Here is a 23,168-nt window from a genome sequence, read left to right on the forward strand (position 1 = left end):
ACCGAGCAAAGGCTACAGCAACGGATGAATGGGCACTGCACAACAATCAACAATCAACTGTTCGCTCCCAGTTGGGGAACACTTCAGTGGTCCAGGACATTCGACCTCGAACCTTTGGGTGACCATCCTCCAAGGCGGACTTTGGGACAGGCAGCAGCGAAAAGTGGCCAAGCAGAGGCTGATAGCTAAGTTCGGTACCTAAAGGGAGGACCTCAACCGGGACCTTGGGTTCATGTCACATTACAAGTGACCACCATTGTGCGCGCATGCACGCGCACACACATGCACTCCTATGCACACACACACATACAGACACACACATGCACCCCCTCACAGACTTAAGACACTCTGCACTCACTATATATACACACACACACACACACACACACACACTTTCTCACAGTCAACCCCCAACCCAGACAGACAGACACACGCACACAGACAGTCAAAGACTCACATGCACACATATTTTGTGGGGTGAATTTGTACTTGCAGGGTTACATTGTATTTTGCTCAAAAACTGCATGCATTCATGTAGAACTCCATTATCTCACTTTTTAAATTAGAATCAATCTAAACATCATGGCATAGACAGAGAACACAGGGGGCTAACACCTTCAACTTATTCTGGATTAGTAGTGCTGGAAGAGCACAGCAGTTCAGGCAGCATCCAAGGAGCAGCGAAATTGACTTTTTGGGCAAAAGCCCTTACCTTCAACATATTGTCTAGCTATCACCATTGTTAACAGCTAACCCAAGAATGCAACTTTTTAAAAAAAGGTTTTGGTGATTTACACATGAAAAGAGGGAAATTATCACGGTATTCTAACAGATGAAAGGCTTAACAGACAATCAATTTTTCAATGCATAATTTCAGTTACATCACACTAAATTTTTGCTATAAATTCTGTGTTAGGATTGAGCCCTCCATTACCACCTGATGAAGGAGCAATGCTCCGAAAGCTGGTGTGCTTCCAATTAAACCTGTTGGACTATAACCTGGTGTTGTGAGATTTTTAACTTTGTACACCCCAGTCCAACACCAGCATCTCCAAATCATCACTTTTCCCCAATTGTCTGATTTCTTTCAGCTCTCAATTGAACACAATTACACCAACTACCTGCAAAGTCCATTTATAACTTCCTGCAATTATATCTTTATTCATTATAATCATATTTCTTGCACCATCTGCAAGCTTCTTAATCATACCCTTACATTCAAATTCAAACCACTGACAGTACTGAAACCAAAGGGACTAAGTATTGAGCTCTTTGGAATTTCACTGAAAACAATCTTCCATTTGCAAGATCCACCCATTGATCATCAACCTTGCTTCCTCCCTTGAAACCAATTTGCTACTTGGTTTGGAGCCAGCAAGTTTTTAAAATTGTGACCAGTTGGTCATGTGGGACTTTATTAAATGTACTGCTGAAATCCAAATAGATGACATCACATGTATGATTAGAAAAGCTGAAAATTTTGATGCAACAATCGAAACGATTTTGAAAAACATCATTACACAAGCCAGAATATTCCAAGCACGCACATACTTTGAATTAAAACCAAGCAACATTTCAATAAAGGGAAATTCACAGTGTAAAAAGCCTTGGGAGTAAGAAAAAGTGGGAAAATCAGTTGGCAAAGTATGCAAACAATCAAGTAATCGAAGTTAAATCAAATCACGTGTAAGATTTTGAGGTTTGTTTTAATTTGAAGTCCAGAATCAAATACCATTATAAATCAAACTGCAGCAGCCAAAGTTTACGAATCATGAATAGTTACAAGATCCATTTCAGGTACAATTGTAAATTTCACAAACACAAGTACAAACAAGTAATATTTAAAAAAAGAGAGTAGTTTATCTAGTTGATGCACTATGGGACAACTGGATACAACGTTGGTTGACCGGGCATATGTTTCTGGTTGTCTTCTGTTGACTGAAGTTCTTGTCTTTGGTCTTCCTTTTTTGCACACTGAGCAGTGAAGCATCATTTACTAACCCTTACATACCTCCACACACAGTCAAAGGCATCCTGAGCTCTCAAACAGTGTATGCCCAAATCCTAATGGCTTTCTTCACATGCAACAGTCATCTTGCTACCATTACTCTCTCCCATTTTCAGGTTCGTTCTTGGACATGCCAGACACAGATCATCCCTTTTAACAGCTTGCCTCTAACTTTTCACATCTTTACTGACAATGAATCCACGGTAGTGTCTGCTGAGGAATATACAATGACTCCCCCCAAAGATTCAATGTCGTTCTAAATGATCTGAGTGGTATATCATCATATGCTTTAATTAAACGAGCCATTTGCCAATACAGGACTTCACCATGACTCTGAAGTCCAAGACAAGTCAACTGAAAATAAGAGGACGAGCTGATGCAGCATAAAAATCTACACAAACTGTATAAAAATAGTGCATAGAAATAATGAGTATATTAAAATTGAAGTACACATGAAATGCATCATGCTTGTATCAATATATCTACAAAGGCCAAAACAAACAGAACCACATAACTGACCACAGATATAGATATATACACACATACACACAGCGCCAGAGAGCCGGGTTCAATTCCTGCCTCGGGCAACTGTGTGTGGAGTTTGCACATTCTCCCCGTGTCCCCATGGTTTTCCTCCAGGTACTCCGGTTTCCTCCCACAATCCAAAAATGTGCAGGTTTGGTGAATTGGCCATGCTAAATTGCCCGTAGTGTTAGGTGATGGGGTAAATGTAAGGGAATGGGTCTGGGTGGATTGCGCTTCGGCGGGTCGGTGTGGACTTGTTGGGCCATAGGGCCTGTTTCCACACTGAGTAATCTAATCTAATCATATCATATATCCAAATGTCTGTTGCTACATAGTTTATGCTACAATCCAAACAGTTTTAAAACATAAATAATGTTCTCAGGAAATGTTTTTTGCCTCAGGGCAATTCCACATTTGTCAGCCTAAATTTCCATTAGCTTGAGCCACAAAAAAAAAACAAAGTTGTAAACTTTTGACCTTACTTTTCTTACTGTTACATGGATAATCTTTCTTACAGATGCATCTAATCACAATTAAACTAAAAAGTGAAAACGGCTTAATCCATTCAAAACTATAAATTGTTGAAGAATAACTCAAACCAACGCTTGTGCAGTGGGAGAATTTCAGAAATGATTGACTAGAATGTGTCTTTCATATTCTCACCAAGGCCAAGAATACTTGACAGCAAATTAGTTACTTTTGGACTGTTTCATACACCATCTGAGCCAGGATGATAGCTCATATATGCAGAGCAAGATTCTGCAAATCAAAACAGGCCAGTTTGGTTTTGGAGTTGATGGAGAGTGAAACGGATAAAATGTGTTATTTCAAAAGCGCACTGGGATCTCCTACATGTAATCAAACAAATACATCCTGCATCACAAAACAGCACACCTCTAAAGCACACACTACAAAATCAACACCAAATCCATATCATTACACACTCAAATCCAAATGTGGAGTTTGTACAAACAGCAACCATTGCTCAGTAGGAAGCACACACTGCATCACAAAGTCGGGGTTCAAGTGTCACTAGGGTTGCAGCACAAAAATCAAAGCAGTCTCTCACAGTGGAGCTCTGAGGGGGGATTGTACTGTCTAAAGTGACAGCTTTCAGATGTGCTAAACCCATGACCCATCTGCCCTGGGAAATTATCGCCCAAAATAATCATAAATTGCAGGAAATAATCAGTGGTCTGGTAGCATCTTTGAAGAGTGAAACATTAATACCAAGTCAAATAGGTTTCTTCCAGAATTTCCAGTTAAGAGTTGCCAATCAAACTGCTCTACCCACCTCAAAAGAAACAATGTGGTCACTCCGATATTGTTGCTGCAGCTATTCGCTGAACCCATATTCAGTGTGATTCTTACAGTATGACAGTAATTACACTTCATTGGTTACTAAGGATTGAGATGTCCTGTGGTCATGAATAGTGATGCATGAATGCAGGAGTTATTTTTAAGAATCCAGAATCCCCGATTTAAATAAAACTAAAAAGGATTGAGACCTTTGATCATAACGAATGGTGGTGCTGGCTTGAAGGGCCGAATGGCCTACTCCTGCACCTATTGTCAATACCTCAGTATTACCAAAAGATGATGCATCACATTGTTAAGAAGTCGAAAGCACGTATGTTCACTTTAAAATAGGAAGCATTTTCTGCATTTTGAAGTAAACTTAACATGTAGGCTCAGCTGGCTGATTTGAGAAACTGGGAGACGAGTTGTTCCAAAATGGATACATGTAGCAAATGGCTGTTAATTGGATACCTGAGTTTTGATTGCTGTTTTGACAACCATTCAAATTTAACCAATTGTTTAAATTATGCCCAGGATACCAGAAGCCAATGGAATTTGAATGTTTAAATACCTAGAAACCAACCAAATAATAAGAATTTAATGTATCATGGGGTATATATGAACCCAGCATTTTGAAAATTAGAGGGAGAACAACTGCCTTCGATCAGCGATAGAACTAATTGCCCATCTAACATCTTGCTCTTAAAGAAATTAGAAAACACTATCAGAAGTACCTTTTCACATAAAACATACTCCCAGTAAAACAAAAGATGACGACGACCCAGGAAGATCAGCAGCTAAAAGATTAAAGACAGCAGAAAAGACAGACGGTGTGGTCTTGAGATTAAGTTAATGTAATGTTTAATAAGTGTGCTATTGGAATAACATTTTTTTTTAAAATAGAGTTTGGGTCAGATAGTAAGCAATTAAGAAAAGGGGGCTTAGATTTGTGAATAGGTTTTGTCTAATGTTCACTATTAGATTTAGGAAGATAAATTGTAATTTTTCTTTAAATAGTGTTGGTTAGGAGTTCTGTCACTCACATTAACCGGTTACGAAGCGAGGTGAGCTTTTCTGGGCATTTGGTTTTAATTAACACAGGGGTTCAACTTCTATGTTGTAACAACATATAGACAGGGTGGTTAAAAAGGCATTTGGCACCCTCTTCATTGCTTACTCTTTTGAGTCTAGGAGTTGCAAAGTCATGTTGAGGTTGTACAGGACATTGATGAGGCCTCTTCAGGAATACTATGAGCGGTTCTGGTCACCAGTTATAGAGAGAATATCAAGTTGGACAGGGTTTAGAACATAGTTACCAGGATGTTGCTAGGTATGGAATGTTTGAGTTAAAGAAAGGCTTGATAGGCCGGGAATTTTTTCACGAGAGCATAGGAAGTTGAGAATCCACCTTATAGAAGTTTATAAAATAATGAGTATATATAGTTAATGGTAGGTGACTTTTCCCTAGGATGGGGGCTTTCAAGACTAGGAGGCACATTTTTAATGTGACAGGAGAGAGATTTAAAGATGACATGGGGGAATTTTTTTTAAATTGTAATTTTCTTTAAATAGCGGAAGTTAAAGTTCTGTCACTCACATTTTAAACAAATTATGAAACGGGGTGAGCTTTTTGGGTGTTTGGTTTCAATTAACAATTTTACACAGAGGGTGGTTCACGTGTGGAATGAATTTCCAGAGGAAGTGGTGGATGTTTGTACAATTACATTTAAAAGACATTTAGATAAGTACCCAAATAGGAAAGATATATGTCGGGATACAGGTCAGGACAGGCAGATGGGTCTAGTTTAGTTTGGGATTGTGTTTGTATGCACTGGTTGGACTGAAAGTTCTGTTTCCATGCAATATGACTATACCAGAGAGTTGCATAAAAAAATTTGCATCAGAACCTAACGACCATAACTTCAATAGCTTCAAGTTAACAAGAAACTTCCATTAGATAGATAAAATGGTTAAGACAGCATTGGCATACTTGCCTTCATTAGCCAAGGCACAGAGTTTAAGAGCAGGGAGGCTTGCTGGAACAGCATTAAAAAAAATTAGTTAGGCCACAGCTAGAGTATTGCGCACAGTTCTGCAAGCCACAACCTCAGAGGGATGTGATTGCACTGGAGAGGATGCAGAGGTGTCTAACCAGTATGTTGCCTGGGCTGGAGAGTTTTAATTATAGAGAGAGATTGGATGGACTGGGGTTGTTTGCCTTGGAACAGAAGAGACTGAAAGGGGAACACGATTGAGAAGTATTAAATCACAAGGGGCACAGATAGGGTACACCAAAAGATCTTTTCCCCTTGGTGGAGAGATCAGTGACAAGGGGGCATGGATTTAAGGTTTTAAAGACAAGAGGGTTGGAGATGTGAGGAAATTTCTTTTTCACCCAGAAAGGGCTGGGAATCTGGAACTCACTGTCTGCAGAGATAGAAGAGGCAGAAATCTTCATAACACTTGGAAAGTATTTATATGCTTATTTGGAATTCCAAGGTGCACAAGACTATGGTCCAAATGCTGGAAAATGGGAGGATAGTTACATGCTCATCTTAGATCAGCACATACTTTATAGGCTGAATGGCATTTTTCTGTGCTTTAGATTTCTAGGACTATGATTCAGGTGTACTGAGAAGAGTATGGTCTTCTTATTTAAGAAAAGACATTGTTTCATTCGAGGCAGTTCAGAAAAGATTCACCAGGATGACCCCTGGTATGGAGAGACTGTCTTATGAGCAAGGACTAAACACATTGGGAATCTACTCACTGGAGCTTAGAAGAACGAGAGATGATCATTGAGCAAGTGGGCTTTTTGATGGGCTTGACAGGGCAAATTCTCAGAGGATATTTCCCCTCATGGAGAGTCTCAGAATTAAGGGTTGCCAATTTAAGACTGAGATGAGGTGGGATTTCTTAGAATAAAAGAACAAAAACACAAAAAAATACAGCAGAGGAACAGGCCCTTTGGCCTTCCAAGCCTGTACCGACACATTTAGCCCTTCCATACTAAAACTGCCTTCACTTATAGGATCCATAACCCTCCAATTCCCTTCCTATTCATGTATTCGTCCGGTGCTGCTTGAATACTGCTTGTGTCTGCTTCCACCACCACCTCTGGCAGCATGTTCCAGACACACATTGCGACAAATTTGCCTCGCACATCTCTTTTAAACTTCCACCCCAACTCCCACACAACTTGAACATGTGCCCCCTAGTAATTGATCCCTCCACCCTCGCAGAAAGCCTCACACTTTCATCTCTATCCATACTATTACCATTTTATAAACTTTTATCTGGACACCCCTCAACCTCTTATGTTTCAATGAAAACAAACCCAGTCTTTCCAACCTTTCTTCATAGCTAAAATCTCACATGCCAGGCAACATGCTGGTAAACTTTTTCTGTACCCTCTCCAAAGCATCCGCATCCTTCTGGTAGTGCAGTGACCAGAACTGTATGCAAACATGTGGCCTAACTGAAGTTCTACAAAGCTGCAGCAAAACTTGTCTATCCTTATACTCGATGCCCCTTCCGATGGAGGCATGCATGCCGTGGGCATTTTCTTTTTTTAAAACTACACTATCTACCTGCACTGCCACTTTCAGTGATCTGTGGATCTGAACACACAGATCCCTCTCCATAAATCAATACTCCTAAAAGGTTTCTGCTATTCTCTGTATAATCTCCTCCTCGATTTGACCTTCCAAAATGCATCATCTAACATCTGTCCAGATTAAATTCCATCTGCCATTTTTCTACACATGCCTCAAATGGATCTATCTCCTTCTGTATCCTTTGACAATCCTCCTCACTATTCACGACTCCACCAATCTTTGCATCACCTGCAAACTTACTAATTAGACAAGCCAAGATTTCCTCCAAATCATTTGTGTAAACTGCGAACAGCAAAAGGTCCAGTACTGATCCGTTTGGAACATCACTTGTCACAACCTCCATTCCAAAAAGCATCCTTCCACCACTACCCTCTGTCTCCTATGACTAAGCCAGTTCTGTATCTATCTTGCCAGCTCACCCCCTGATACCAAATGACTAAGCCTTTTGTCCCAGTCTGCCCTGAGAGACCTTGTCAAAGACTTTATCAAAGTCCATGTAGACAATATCAAGCGCTTTTTCCTCAATCACCTTTATCATCTCCTCAAAAAACTCAAACAAGTTAGTGAGGTACGATCTCCTCCACACAAAACCATGCTGTCTACCTTGTTTCTAAAAGGTGTATAGACCTTGTCCGAGAGAGTCTTTTCCAATAATTTTCCTACCACCAATGTGAAGCTCAGAGGCCTATAATTTCCTGTATTTTCCCTGGTACCTTTCTTAAACAATGGGACAATATTGGTTATTCTCCAGTACTCTGGGAGCTCACCTGTGGCCAAAGAAGATGGAAAGATGCCTGTCAATGCTCCAGCAATTTCTTTGAGTTTCTTGAAATTTCTTGCCACAGAGCTGTGGGGGTACAGTCCTGGTGTATATTTAAGGCCGAGATAACTGGATTCTTGCTCAGTAGGGGAAATCAAGGGTTAGTGAGGAAAGGGTAGAAAAGCAGACATGAAAAATATTGAATCAGCCATGATCTTATTGAATGATAAAGGAGGCTCAAGGGACTGAATGGCCTACTCCAGTTCCTGTTTCTTATGGTCTTATGGATTTACTGCCTCCACCTCTGTACCATTTTTAGGACTGTTAACTTCAGTCCTAACATCTCATCCTCTCTTAAATCTGGCAGCATAGGAACACCTTTTCCTTCACTTCCTCGCATCCAAATCACTTGGCTTGATTCAATTTCAAACCAACGTAACTGGATAAATTTGCTGGTGCTTCTCCCTCACCTCCCTTTAGACATGGAGGCCCTACTGTCACCAACACAGTAATTCCACTTAAGGGCATCATTTTTCATCCAGCTGCACCTTAATTTTTAAGACTGGAAACTGAAAGTAATTTACATGTTCATTACAGTGCAACCACAGTTTGTAGCAACTGAGCTTGAAGCAATTTGAATGAAAAATAAGTGATTCAGCTAGGAATTAAATGCACCAAAACCTTTTAAAATATGCCATTAACAATTACGAACAGTTGACTAACATATCCTTTACACTTCCAATCATGAAAGATAGTAAAACTCAGCAGATGTTAAAACAAGTGCCTTCTCTACATTGTAAAAAAAAAAATCACATCATAAGTCTGAGAATCACTAATGTACATGATTGTTTTTGATACTGGGGTTGCCTCCATCATTCACGTTGCTACTAGTTCACAAGTCATAAGTGAAAGGTCAGGTACAACAATTGCAATATAGGTTGACAATCCTTTATCCGAAATCCAAAAATTTTTCCTCAACTTTTTTTTTTGTCAATAACCACGTTGTTTGGCGTGCAAACAGTTAACTCAACTCCATACCCACTCAACCCACATCACTCAGGCGTGACGTAACAGTGTGGCTCAGCACTGGCAGGCATCAATTTTGTCTCAGTGTTTGTAGTAATCACAGGTGCGCCTGCTGTTTGTTTTTTAATTTTACAAAGCAAATGTCATTTAATCCTTCATCCAAAAAATTCCAAAATCCGAAAGACAGCTGATCGCGAGGGTTTCGGACAAAGGATTGTCTACCTGTATTTTGTTCTCATGAGATTCTGAAGTATGGAGGATCTCAACATGGTGATTACCTAAAACACTTGCCCTACATAGAGATTTGTCTACCATAATCATTGGTTTTTAAAAAATAAACAGGTAGCAGTGGTGTTTCTAAAGGGACATTGTGTAAATGTAAGGTTTTGAACTCAAATATTTGTTGTATAATAAGAACAGAGAAAAGTAACAGAAACTGACTAGATTGAAAGGACTAATGACTGAAATTATTGCAATGACAGAAAAAAACCCAAAGGAGGTCAAATGATTGAAACTGAAACTAGTTATAAAAAGGTGAGGAAGGAAATAGTAAACTTATCAATTTAAAAGATATTTTAAACTCATCTACATTAACACAGGATTGAGAGAGTGGAGTGGAAACAGACTCACCCACTTCTTCCCTTTCACGTTGGTGTATAATGTATCAAATTAAGTCAAAAGATCATTAAGGAGCATCTCGAGACCAAGAGCTCTTGTGTACAGTTTCAAACCTTCAATAGAAGGCACGTTTCTGGAGACAAGTGATTTCTGATAACAATTTTATTTCCAAAAGAATTCAAGGTTAGTTTGCTGAAACAGATCATTTCTAGGCTTAAATTATGCTTTAATGTACATATGCATAGATTTGTTGTAATTTTAAGACTGCCTGACAAATATGGAGCGCGATGCTTGCCAACAGAAAGAAAACATATCAAAGTGAGCAGGCAACATGTTCTTTAGATTAGATTAGATTAGATTAGATTACTTACAGTGTGGAAACAGGCCCTTCGGCCCAACAAGTCCACACCGCCCCGCCGAAGCGCAACCCACCCATACCCCTACATTTACCCCTTACCTAACACTACGGGCAATTTAGCATGGCCAATTCACCTGAACCTGCACATCTTTGTGACTGTGGGAGGAAACCAGAGCACCCGGAGGAAACCCACGCAGACACGGGGAGAACGTGCAAACTCCACACAGTCAGTCGTCTGAGGCGGGAATTGAACCCGGGTCTCAGGCGCTGTGAGGCAGCAGTGCTAACCACTGTGCCACCGTGCCGCCCACTGGACAGGTCGTGGTGAGAAAGCAGGGAGACTGCAAAAGGACTTGGTCACACTAGGAGAATAGGTGAATTGGTAGATTGAATTCAATGTGCAAAAGTGTGAGGTTATGCACTTCGGTACATAACTATTTTCTAAATCGGCAAAGGCATCAGATACCCGAAGCACAAAGGGACTTGGGAGTAGTGGTTCAAGAGTTCTTTTAGGTTTACATGCAGACTCAGGTGGCAGGAATGCAAATGCAGTGTTAGCATTCACATTGCCAGGGATAGAATACAAGAGCAGAGATGTACTGCTCTTGTAAGTCAGAAATGTAAGTCAGACCACATTTGGAATATCATGAGCAGTGTACAAGGGTGAACGTGCTGGTGTTGGAGGGGGTCAAAAGGTTTACAAGAATGATCCCTGAGACAAAGGGCTTGTCATATGAAGAGCGGATGAGTACTCTAGATCTGTACTCAATGGACTTTGGAAGGATTTGGCTGGGGGGTGCGGGGGGGGGGGGGGGGGGGGGGGGGGGGCGGGTTCAGTTGGTTAAGACTTACAGGATGCTAAGAGGGCTGGATAGAGTGGACATGCAGAAGATGTTTCCACTAGGAGAGACTAAGACCCGAGGGCACAGCCTCAAAGTGAAGGGACGATCCTTTAGAATTGTGATGAGGAGGAATTTCTTCAGCCAAGAGGTAGAGGCCTGTGGAATGTATTATTGCAATAAGGTTGTGGAGGCCAAGTCACTGGGTGCACTTAAGACAGAGATAGCTAGGTTCTTGATTATTAAGGGGATTGACGGTTATGGGGAGAAAGTAGGAGAATGAGATTCAGAAACATATCAGCCATTAATGAATAGCAGAGTGAACTCAATAAGCTGAACGGTCTAATTCTGTATCAATAACTTATGGTCTCATGGAGAAGATTCAGTTTATGACCAGTATTTTAAATTTATTAAGGGCAACAATTGGGCATGAAAGCAGAACCAGCTGAAGTGAGCTGGAGTACGAGGTTTGGCAACACAATAATTCAAGAAACAACATCAGACTTTAGGAGGTATTTCAATCGAGATACACCAAGTATATTCCTACCAAAGAAAAATTCGAAGTGGAGGATCTAATTATCCTTCGTTAAATAAAAAGTTAAGCAAAGATCAAATTCAAGGAAAAAGTATAAAATTGCACAAAGTGAGTGGCAAATTTCATGACACCCTTCATATTTAGCTGTGACAATACTATAGCTTTAAGAGGTGTATTGTATCCTGAATCTTTTTGAAGCAAAGTTTTGAGACAAAAAGATGCCGAATCTTTCTTCCAAGACAAGAAAGTAAAACAGCTCGAGAGGTGCTGGGATTTTGTCATATAAAAATTAAAACAATAGAAGCAGCACGAATGGGTTGAATCAGGCTTCCACAGAACTGTTTTAGTTTAATTTTCAGTCGCTGGGGAAGCGGTCATACATCTCTCTCTCTCTGCCAGAATTTTTTCTTAGCAAACTGAAGAAACATTGTATGTGAGACAATCTATTTCACTGAATTTGCCTTTGCCAAGGGTGTACATACAGAACGTTACTACATTGGAACTGCCAGTGTTTCGTAGTTAAATAATCTATTATTCTGTTAAGTTTTCCAATAGAGTTAAAGTTAGACCAATTCTGCTTTCTTTTGTTTGTATTTTAATTGTAGGTTAAGAATTTTTTTAAAAAGTGTTTTGTTTGAAGCCAATTGTCTAACCAACTAACTTACATCTGGAACACAGTGCCTTATATTTGCCTGTAAATACGATAAGAGTTAAGATCTAGGCCATCCCCTTGATAAATTTTCAGGGAGTTTGGTCTGATCTGTAAAATTAGCCAGGAAATGACAAAGTCACACCAGGAGAAAGAAATTAGACACTGATGGGGAACAACCAAGAAGTTTAAAAATTGAATGCTTTATATATACCTATGGAAACTCTTACAACGAGCAAGTAAAACAAAGTTGTTGTTCCTCTAGACAGAGAGGAAAAAGGAGTTAATCAGGAAATAGCACATGAAATTAACAAGTCACAATGGTAATGAGGAGATGGAAAAGAGAGAGGAATTTAAATGAAATTTCAATCACAAGGCATGCAGTGCAGTCAAAAATCTATTTGCATCTGCAGACTGACAAGTCTCCATGTCCACATGGACTTCACTCTAATGTCTTTAGAGGTGGCTAATGGAGATAACAGACACATTGAAGTTAACATTCTAAACTTTACTAGATCTATAAAAGTTTCACTGAACTGGAAAGGAGCAAATACCTCTTTCCATTCAAGAAACAACAGGAAACTACAGGCGAGTTAACTTGATGTTGGTCATTGGGAATGTGTCGGAATTAGTCATTAAGGAGATTAAATATGCACACTTACATAAATACAAGATAATTGGGAAGAGCCAAATTCTGGCATATGGGTCAAGATTTATTTCAGATATGGGGCGGCATGGTGGCTCAGTGGTTAGCACTGCTGCCTCTCAGCACCCAAGTTCAATTCCAGCCCGGGGGGACTGTCTGTGTGGAGTTTGCACATTCTCCCAGTGTCTGCGTGGGTTTCCTCCGGGTGCTCCATTTCCACCCACAGACCAAAGATGTGCAGGCCAGGTGAATTGGCCATGCTAAATAGCCCATAGTGTTAGCATTAGTCAGAGGGAAATGGGTCTGGGTGGGTTACTCTTTGGAGGGTCAGTGTGGACTTGTGGGACCAAAGGGCCTGTTTCCATACTGTAGGGAATCTGATCTCATATTTGGCTGTCATGGACGAGTCGGACCGAAAGGTCTATTCCCATGCTCAGTGACTAAGGGTCAATGTAGTTTTGTTTACATATTTGTTGGAGTTCTTTCAAAGAGTAACATGTACTGTGGACTACCAGGAACTTGTAGAGATACTGCACTGTATCTCCAGAAGGCATGCAATGAGGTACCACATAAAAGATTATTGCACAAACTAGGACCTCATGGTGGAGGGGTAAAATATTAGCATGGATAGAAGTCTGACTGACTGGAAGAAAACTTGGTCTCAGTGTGACTGGCAGGATGCGCTCAGTGGAACACTGAGGTCATTACTGAAACTTCAGCTGCTCACAATTATTGTCAATTACTTTGATAAGGGAAGCAAGAGGCTCCCGTGGTGTAGTGGTAGTGTTCCTACCTCTTGACTGAGAGCATGGTGTTCAAGTCTCAGCTGTTTGAGGGGTGTGTTACAACATGTTTCAACAGGTTGAATTAAAAAAGCTAAATATGGGGAGCGAAGGCATGGTAGCTAAATTCACAGATGTCGCAAAGATAGGTAGTAAATCATATTGAGAAAATAACAAAGAAAGCTGTAGAGAGATACGGATAGGTTGAGTGAATGGGCAAAAATCTAGCAGATGGAGTAGAATATAGGAAAAATATGAAGTTGTTCACTTTGACACAAAGAATTTGAAAAGTGGAGTTTTGAACAGAAAACAACTGTAAAATTCAAGACGCAGAGGATTTGGGTATTATTGTGCATAAATTGTGAAATGTTAGGACGCAAATACAACTACTAAAAAGGAGAGTGGAACGTTATTCTTTGCTATAATATGATTTGAATGTAGATGTATGTAAATTATACTTCTATTACCCAAAGCATTGGTGAAAACTCAAAACATTGTGCAGTTACTTTTTTTTTTAAATTGAAACAAAAATGTAAACACATTGGAGGCAGTCAGAATAGGTTTCATGGATTGATACCTGTAATGAGCAGGTTTTTTTATGTGGATAAGTTTGACAGGATGAGCGTGTTTCCATTTGGGTTTACACGAGCACGGGGTGACTTGATTAAAGTTTACAATGATCTTAAATGGACTTGACAACGTGGATATGGAAAGGATGATTCCTGTTCTTATAACTGATGCTTATAACTGAGGAATTATGGTTTTCAGACAGAGATAAAGAAAAAGCTTTTTTTGTTATGTTTGTGCACACACTGCTTGAGAAGGCAGGTTCATTGAATTTTCAAGGCAGATTTGATTCTCTTGCCTAAGAATAATCAAAAGTTACTGGGGATAGATGGCAAATGTGGAACTCAAAGAAAACAGAGCAGCTATTATCTCAGTGAATGGCCTACTTCTGCTCCCAATTCCAATGTGCGCAAAAAATATTGAAATTATTTGGTGAAACAGTTGTGGTGTCAACTGCCTGAGAGTTGATGTGAAGGTAATTAACATTTCTACATGAATGCCAAGGTATTTCATGTTGTTATGGGGAAGAGCAGACGGGAAGCCATCTTTCACTTCATGTTATAGGTTCGAAACACAGGCAGCTGTTCCAGGATTTCGGCAGGCAAAAGCGGTGAGTTTTTTTTTTAAGATTAGATGCTCTACAGTGTGGAAACAGACCATTTGGCCCAACAAGTTCACATCGACCCTCCAAAGAGTAACCCACCTAGATCCATTTCCCTCTGACTAATGCAACTAACTCATTGAGCATGTCCAATTCACCTGACCATCTTTGGAGTGTGGGAGAAAACACATGCAGACATGGGGAGAATATGCAAACTCCCCACAGACAGACAGTCGCCAGAGGCTGGAATCGAACCCAGGTCCCTGGCGCTGTGAGGCTGCAGTGCTAACCACTGAGCCACCATGCAGCCCTTTGCGGCTAGATGCTGGAGGGAGATGGTCTCCAGTTAACGAAAACACATCTTGCTGCCATTCAAGGATTGCGAGATAAATTCTGGCAGAGGTGGGAGAAGAAAAAGAATCAACCGAACAGGCTTGAATGCAGGCATTAGATAGATTTGAGAAAATTTTTAAAATTAAAGGAAGCACTTGAAGATAATTGCTCAAAGTTATTACTCAGGAAAGCAGACATATGGGAGCCCACTAGAAGTTGGAATAACAGTGTAGTGTGTGCATGTCATAAAAGGACTGTAATTCATTGGAGAGTGAAACATGTGGGAACTATATAAAGGGAATGTTTCTCTCTGCATTTCACAATTGCCAACAAAAAGTAATTCAGCCAAGAGTGTTTTGAATTACTGCATTTATTGTTCTAATAAAAAAATCTTGAAACTGGAGATGTTTGTGTCATTCAGCTAAGTTCAAGTTCAGGAAATTCAAATCTCTTAAAACCCATGTGTCTGTAGTGATCTTAACTTTTGGTTTGAAAAATAAATTGATCACTTTTATAAATAGATTCCCATACTGTGGGCCAAGTATAACGCACTGACCTTTGACCTGCTGTAATGGCAATTGGAGATGGTCCATTTGGAGGTCGAGGTTCCTCACAGGTTCTCATTTCTACCTCCACTTTATCAAGGAACTGGGGGAAACAGGAGGAGAGGCAAATATACACTTAAAATTGTGATTGAATGGCAATTACATGTTTTATCCTAAAAGTCCACAGGAATAATACATACAACTAAAACTTTCCATTAATCTGCAGTACATACACAGGGGTCAAAAATGTCCTTTTCATACTTGCAATCAGTAAGCAAAACTAATGGTTCAGATTCTGCATTTCCCGAACCACGGAAACAAGTGGGTTATTGCAGGAATACTTAATTGCATCATTACTATTCTGACCTCAATCCTGAAAAACTAAATAAACTCAATTTCTGACACGGAGATGCATTTAACATTAATCTTCCTCATTGGATCTCTCTAATCTTCCTCACTTAGAGGATTTAAAAAAAATATATAACTGCTTAATACACTCGATCAAGCTGCATATCATTCAGCCCATTTTAATGATTTTACTGCCACAAAAAAAAAACTCCACTCGGGTACAAGAACGCAAAACACATTCCATAACTAAACTCTATGCTTGACTTGTCCAAATTTGATTTCAGCCATTGCATGCTGCCACAATGCTCAACATAACTGATATTTTAAGAACCAACCGCTGCTACTCTTTGAAATAAAGATTAATTGTGTTCTAAGGTCAAGGCATGATGGAAGGCAGCAAACAAATCAAGGACAACACTTTATATGAGAACTCTTATCAAACTAAAGTAGTACAGTAAATTAAAACCACTAGAAAATTTTTTATTCATGCAGACCAGAGATCAAAAAAGGGAGGTGGTGGCATAGTGGACGAGTAACCCACAACCTCAGGCTCCTGGGGGCATGTTTGATTCCCACCCTGACAGATGGTGAAATTTGAATTCACGAAAATAGGGACCAGGTAAACACTGCCTATTGCTCTAAAAACCCATTTGGCTTACTGATGGCCTTGAGGGAAGGAAATCTCAGCCATAGCCAGTCCGGCATGTGTATTTGTCCTAACCACTTGCAAGGACTCCTGGCTACTCACTGGCTAATTCGGGATGGGCATTAAATGCTGGCCTCGGCAGGTACACTTATACCCCATGAGCAAACAGAAAATGTTACGATCAGTGCTGGACAAAACAAATTTCTTAATTTGGAAATCTGACTTACCAGACAAATGGGGTGAGTCTTCAGCTTGGTCCATTGTATCTAAATAAAAGAACAAAGGTATCTAAAATGCAATTGTTAAACATTACAATAAGGATCTATTTGCAGTTTTTGATCCTAAAAAGGATAATAATACATTACTGTATACAGTATTACTAGCCATTTCATATTTTAAGCCAAGGCTGGAGGTGTGCAGTATTACAAATTGAAAATTTCTTCCAGTAAGAAGTGTTCATTTAAACTATGTCAAGTTTTAAACCAAAAAAAAACCAAGATTCCTAATTAAACACAATTATTTATGACCAAAATAAAACTATTCAATGAAGAAGCGATGATTGGTCAACTTACTTACAGTAAGGAACACATCATTAAAATGTTTAACGCTCAAAACAGTCCCAAGATGTTCTTGACTTCATCACACTGCTCACCCTATGGTCTGCAATGTTCCGCAACTACTTCAAAATAGCTTCAAGTCCATGTGAAACCACATGACAAATCCATGTTATTTGATGCTAAGAGTAAGTTCAGTTTCCTGGTGTACAGCAGAAATGAACACATACTTTGAGAATGGTATCATACTAAAATTTACTTCCCATCTCTCCCTACTCTGCCAAGAAACTTAGTGGATCATGTTCTTTGGAACATGCATTGTTGTAGCACAATACTGACACCAAGCTAAGTAAAGGCCTGAATATGCTCTACTTACTCTAATAGCTGCCCTGTTGCAGTATACCCTGGTAATAGCCAGCCAAGTGGGCAGATCCAGCACATTTTGCAGCACTTCCTCATCCAGTTCCAGGTTTGTCAGCTGACCTTCTCCTTTTAGTGTACTTACATTGATTTTGTCAGGTGAGAGATTCTTTGTAAACCTGAAATATGAATTTCAGCTATTACTTTAACGGTTTTGAGAACTCTAAAATATTCTAGTCTATTATTTAAAACATCCACTTCCAAAAGAAATATGAGAATATTTCAGTAGCATTGTTCACACATTAAGAAAATCGACATGGAAGGGATGGATAAAGTGAGAGGGGAAAAAACCTTGGAGGAAATTTTAAAAAACCACAAAGCCATGAAATGAAAATTCTGCTCTGGCTGATAGCAAGCTTGGAGGTTAGATGGGCATTTAACATGCAAACATAGAAAACTGAAGTAAAAGTTGGCCATGCAAGCCTGCTCCACCATTCAATGTGATCATGGCTGATCAAACCCTGTACATTATTTCCACTTTCTCACCATATCCTTTGATGCCTTTAGCCCCAAGTATAACTAACTCAATGAAACATTGAATTTTTGGCCTCAACCAATTTATATGGCAGAGAACACCACAGGCTCTCCACTCTCTGGGTTAAGAAATTTCTCATTTCAGTCCTAAATACCCTCCCCTGCATCCTTAAGACTGGAGATTCTTGGTTTTGATTTCTTCATTCATTGGGAATATCCTTTCTGCATTTCCCCTGTTCAATCTTAGACCATAAATAGGGAGTGGAGTAGCTGGTTTGGTCCATCAAACCTGCTCTACTATTCAGTGGGATCACTGATGATCTGGCATTTCTGGCATCCACTTTGCTGCCCTTTCCCCATTACCCTTAATTTCTCTACCAAATCATGAACTTGTCTCAGCCTTAATATACACTCAGACTCTGCCTGCCCCAGTTCCCTGTGACAATGAATTCAAAGGATTACAACCTTGAGAAAAAAAAATTCCTCCTTATCTCAATCTTAAATTCGCACCCCCTCATTACAAGAATGTCCTCCGATTCTGGGTTCTCCCAGGAAGGTAACAATGTCAGCATCTACCCTGTCAAGCCTGTTAAGGAGGCAAGGTGGGAAGTAAGCAGGGAGAGAGGTAGAGAAGGAGCGAGATTATATTTCTGAGATGAGATATGGTGGGTAATGGCATTAAGCAGCTATACAATATGGCTTCAACTCCTTAACCATTTCCTGAAGACAAGACAATTTCCCAGTCTGCACAAAAGTGTAAAATTTAACCCACATCATTGTCAAACTCTGGAATTCAATTTCAAAGTGGAAAGAAATGTTTTTCTTTTGCAGTCACCACTTCCCTCCCAGAAAGTGAATTAAAAAATACTAGCAAATTCTTCTTAGCACTTTAAATTTAAATAGGAATTCAGATTTGTTCTGTGCAGAAGTTTTGTTATGAATTTAATCCTATTGCAGTTTGTTGACAAAAGTGATGTGAGCAAAGAGATCAATCTGAGTCTGGTACAGTTGAGAAAAGAGAGTCAAACAGTCAGGGCAGGCAGGGACAAAGCAGAGAACAAGGTCGGACTGATAAATTAAACTGCATTTATTTCAATGCAAGAGGCCTTAACAGGGACGGCAGATGAACTCAGGGCATGGTTAGGGACATGGGACTGGGATACCATCGCAATTACAGAAACATGGCTCAGGGATGGACAGGAGTGGCAGTTTAACGTTCCAGGATACAAATGCTACAGGAAGGACAGAAAGGGAGGCAGGGGGAAGGGGAGTGGTGTTTTTGAGAAGGAATAGCATTGCAGTTGTACTGAGGAAGGATATTCCTGGAAATACATTCAGGGAAGTTATTTGGGTTGAACTGAGAAATAAGAAAGATGATCACCTTATTGGGATTGTATTATAGACCCCCTTATAGTCAGAGGGAAATTGAGATTTGTAAGGAGATATCGGTTATCTGCAAGAATAATAGGATGGTTATGGTAGGAGATTTTAACTTTCCAAACATAGACTGGGACCAGAGGTAGATAGGATAGTGAAGGAGGCATTTGGTATGCTTTCCTTTATTGGTCAGAGTGTGGAGTACAGGAGTTGGGGGGGTCATGTTGCAGCTGTACAGGTCATTGGTCAGGCCACTATTGGAATATTGCGTGCAATTCTGGTCTCCTTCCTATTGGAAAGATGTTGTGAAACTTGAAAGGGTTCAGAAAAGATTGACAAGGATGTTGCCAGGGTTGAAGAATTTGAGCTACAGGGAGAGGTTGAATAGGCTGGGGCTGTTTTCTCTGGAGCATCAGAGGCTGAAGGGTGACCTTATAGAGGTTCATAAAATCATGAGGGGCATGAATAGGATAAATAGACAATATCTTTTCCATGGGGTGGACAAATCCAGAACTAGAGGGAAAAGATTTAGGGAGAGAGGAAATATATGAGAGAGACCTGAGGGGCAACTTTTTCATGCAGATGGTGGTAAGCGTATGGAATGAGCTGCCAAAGGAAGTGGTGAAGGCTAGTACAATTGCAGGCTATAGGAGTAGGAAAGGTTTGGAGGGATATGGGCCAGTTGCTGGCAGGTGAAACCAGAATGGGTTGGGATATCTGGTCAGCGTGGATGAGTTGGACTGAAGGGTCTGTTTCCGTGCTGTAAATGTCTATGACTCAGCAATCAATCTTGAACTGCAAATCAATGAATTGTTTATTTCAACCAATTATAAGTATGAAACGGAGTTGACAAATTAGAAACATTTCTCCAAAACAAAAAAGAACTTCTGTAGCATTTAACATGCCATGCAATCAGGTATCGACATTCTAAGAGCTTAATGCTATTAGCATGCTGATTTGTCTTGGAGAATACATTCCCTGTTTACTCTGTACCAAGTACAGCATTATGAAAGACTGGAAACCTTTGTCAACAGTGCACGCGGGTGTTAGTCACAAGCGTACCCAGCAACCACCTTTATTTCAATTAAGGGCCCATTATTGACAGTTTGGCTCTGGTCAGATTATTCTCAGTCTGAAACATCATCCTTCACGGACGGCAAATTAATGCTGAAAATCCTGCAGCTGACATCTCACTCAGTGTAATGACAATCTTTGCTCACTGGACTAGACTGATGGAATCAAACAAGGGTGGGTTTGAGAGTCATCACGTCTTGTACTCAGTCTGAACTGTCCAAATGTTAGATGATCAGTAATCAATGAGAACCTAAGTAATGGAGCTAATTCTAAATCCTCAGATAAAACAGCCATAACAAAGTTGAAAAGTTGCTTTCCAATGCTTAAAACAGCTTCCAGAAGGAATTTGAACAGTTCTGGTTAAGATCAACTATTTTAGCGACAATTCAAATCGATCCAGGAAGTGAACACCAAAATCCTCAGCATCTGCAGGAGTTAGGGGCATGGCCTTCCTGTAGATCACAAAAAATGAGGAACCACTTATCTACCACAAATGACCACGCGATCAGATCAGACAAGTCAAAGAGATGTCCAGCGCAGAACCAGACCCATTGGACCAAATTGTTCATGCCAACCAAATATCCTGAAGTAATCCAATCCCATTTGCTACCCCTTGGCCCATATCTCTCTCAACCCTTCCTATTTATATAGCCATCCAGATGCCTTTTAAAAGTTGTAATTGTACCAGCTTCCACCACATCCTCTGACAGCTCATTCCATATATGCACCACCTTCTGCGTGAAAAGGTTGCCCCTTAGGTCCCTTTCATCTCCTTCCCACCTCACCTTAAATCCATGCCCTCTAGTTATGGACTTGCCCACTCCAGGGAAAAGACCTTATCTATTTATGCTATCCATGCCCCTCATGATTTTATAAACCTCTATAACGTCAACCCTCAGCCTCTGACACTCCAGGGAAAACAGCCCCAGCCTATTTAACCTCTCCCTATAGCTCAAACCCTCCAACCCTGGCAACATCCTTGTAAATCTTTTCTGAACCTTTTTAAAGTTCAGCAACATCTTCCCTTTATGAGTCAAATGAGGATTTTTTTTAAAAAAAGCATCTGAGCTGACCTCAGAAGTACCTAGTACATAGGTAGCAATTCTGCTAACATTGTGAGAAACGTACATTGCAAAAAGCAATCATTGAGAACTATAGGTGGCTCACACTACTTCATTTGCTCCGAAATCCAAATTGATACAAAAGCTGCTATATTAACTCACTTTGTTCCACACAACCTCAACTAATCAGCACATCAACATGCCCCTGAACCAACTTGATCCCAATTAGAATTTCAAAACAAACATCTATGACACATAAATAGTTCTGGAAATTGTGTGTAATAGAACATAGAACATTACAGCGCAGTACAGGCCCTTCGGCCCTCGATGTTGCACCGACCTGTCATACCAATCTGAAGCCCATCTAACCTACACTATTCCACGCACGCCCATATGCTTGTCCAATGACGACTTAAATTGGCAAATCTACTACTGTTGCAGGCAAAGCATTCCATACCCTTACTACTCTAAGGAAAGAAACTACCTCTGACATCTGTCCTATATCTATCACCCCTCAATTTAAAGCTATGTGCCCTCATGCTAGCTGTCACCATATTTGGAAAAAAAGCTCTCCCTGTCCACCCGATCTAACCCTCTGATTATCTTATATGTCTCGATTAAGTCACCTCTCAACCGTCTTCTCTCCAAAGAAAACAGCCTCAAGTCCCTCAGCCTTTCCTCGTAAGACCTTCCCTCCCTACCAGGTAACATCCTAGTAAATCTCCTCTGCACTCTTTCCAAAGCTTCCACATTCTTCTTATAATGCGGTAACCAGAACTGTACACAATATTCCAAGTGCGGCCGCACTCGAGTTTTGTACAGCTGTAGCATAACCTCATGGTTCCGGAACTCGATCCCTCTATTAATAAAAGCTAAAACACTGTATGCCTTCTCGACAACCCTGTCAACCTGGGTGGCAACTTTCAAGGATCTGTGTACCTGGACACCGAGGTCTCTCTGCTCATCTACACTACCAAGAAGCTTACCATTAGCCCAGTACTTTACACTCCGGTTACTCCGACCAAAGTGAATCACCTCATATTTGTCCACATTAAACTCCATTTTCCACCTCTCAGCCCACCTCTGCAGCTTATCTATGTCTCTCTGTAACCTACAACATCCTTCGTCACTATCCACAACTCCACCGACCTTAGTGTCGTCTGCAAATTTACTAACCTACCCTTCTATGCCCTCATCCAGGTCGTTTATAAAAATGACAAACAGCAGCGGACTTAACACCGATGCTTGCGGTACGCCACTGGTAACTGGACTCCAGGATGAACATTTCCCATCAACCACCACTCTCTGTCTTCTTTCAGCAAGCCAATTACTGATCCAAACTGCTATATCTCCCACAGCCCCATTCCTCCACATTTTGTACAATAGCCTACGGTGGGGAACCTTATCGAACGCCTTGCTGAAATCCATATATACCACACCAACCAGTTTACTCTCATCTACCTGTTTGGTCACTTTCTCAAAGAACTCAGTAAGGTTTGTGAGGCA

General features: G+C 40.3%; 1 protein-coding gene across 3 annotated transcripts in view; it reads right to left on the reverse strand.

The window, feature by feature from the left end:
* The window catches only part of bltp3a (bridge-like lipid transfer protein family member 3A), a 123,972-nt gene that overhangs the window by 71,471 nt on the left and 29,333 nt on the right, over positions 1 to 23,168 (reverse strand). For all 3 annotated transcript variants that reach the window (XM_043716922.2, XM_043716921.2, XM_043716925.2), the window contains exons 2-4: positions 17,633 to 17,795; positions 16,930 to 16,968; positions 15,720 to 15,811 (exon numbers count right to left, since the gene is read on the reverse strand). In XM_043716922.2, the coding sequence (XP_043572857.2) occupies positions 15,720 to 15,811; positions 16,930 to 16,968; positions 17,633 to 17,795 (294 nt within the window). The remainder of the gene's footprint in view (positions 1 to 15,719; positions 15,812 to 16,929; positions 16,969 to 17,632; positions 17,796 to 23,168) is intronic.

This window comes from Chiloscyllium plagiosum, unplaced genomic scaffold, assembly GCF_037043375.1.
Source record: "Chiloscyllium plagiosum isolate Xiang-an unplaced genomic scaffold, Cpla_swu_hap1 HiC_scaffold_26, whole genome shotgun sequence".
Lineage (NCBI taxonomy): Eukaryota > Metazoa > Chordata > Chondrichthyes > Orectolobiformes > Hemiscylliidae > Chiloscyllium > Chiloscyllium plagiosum.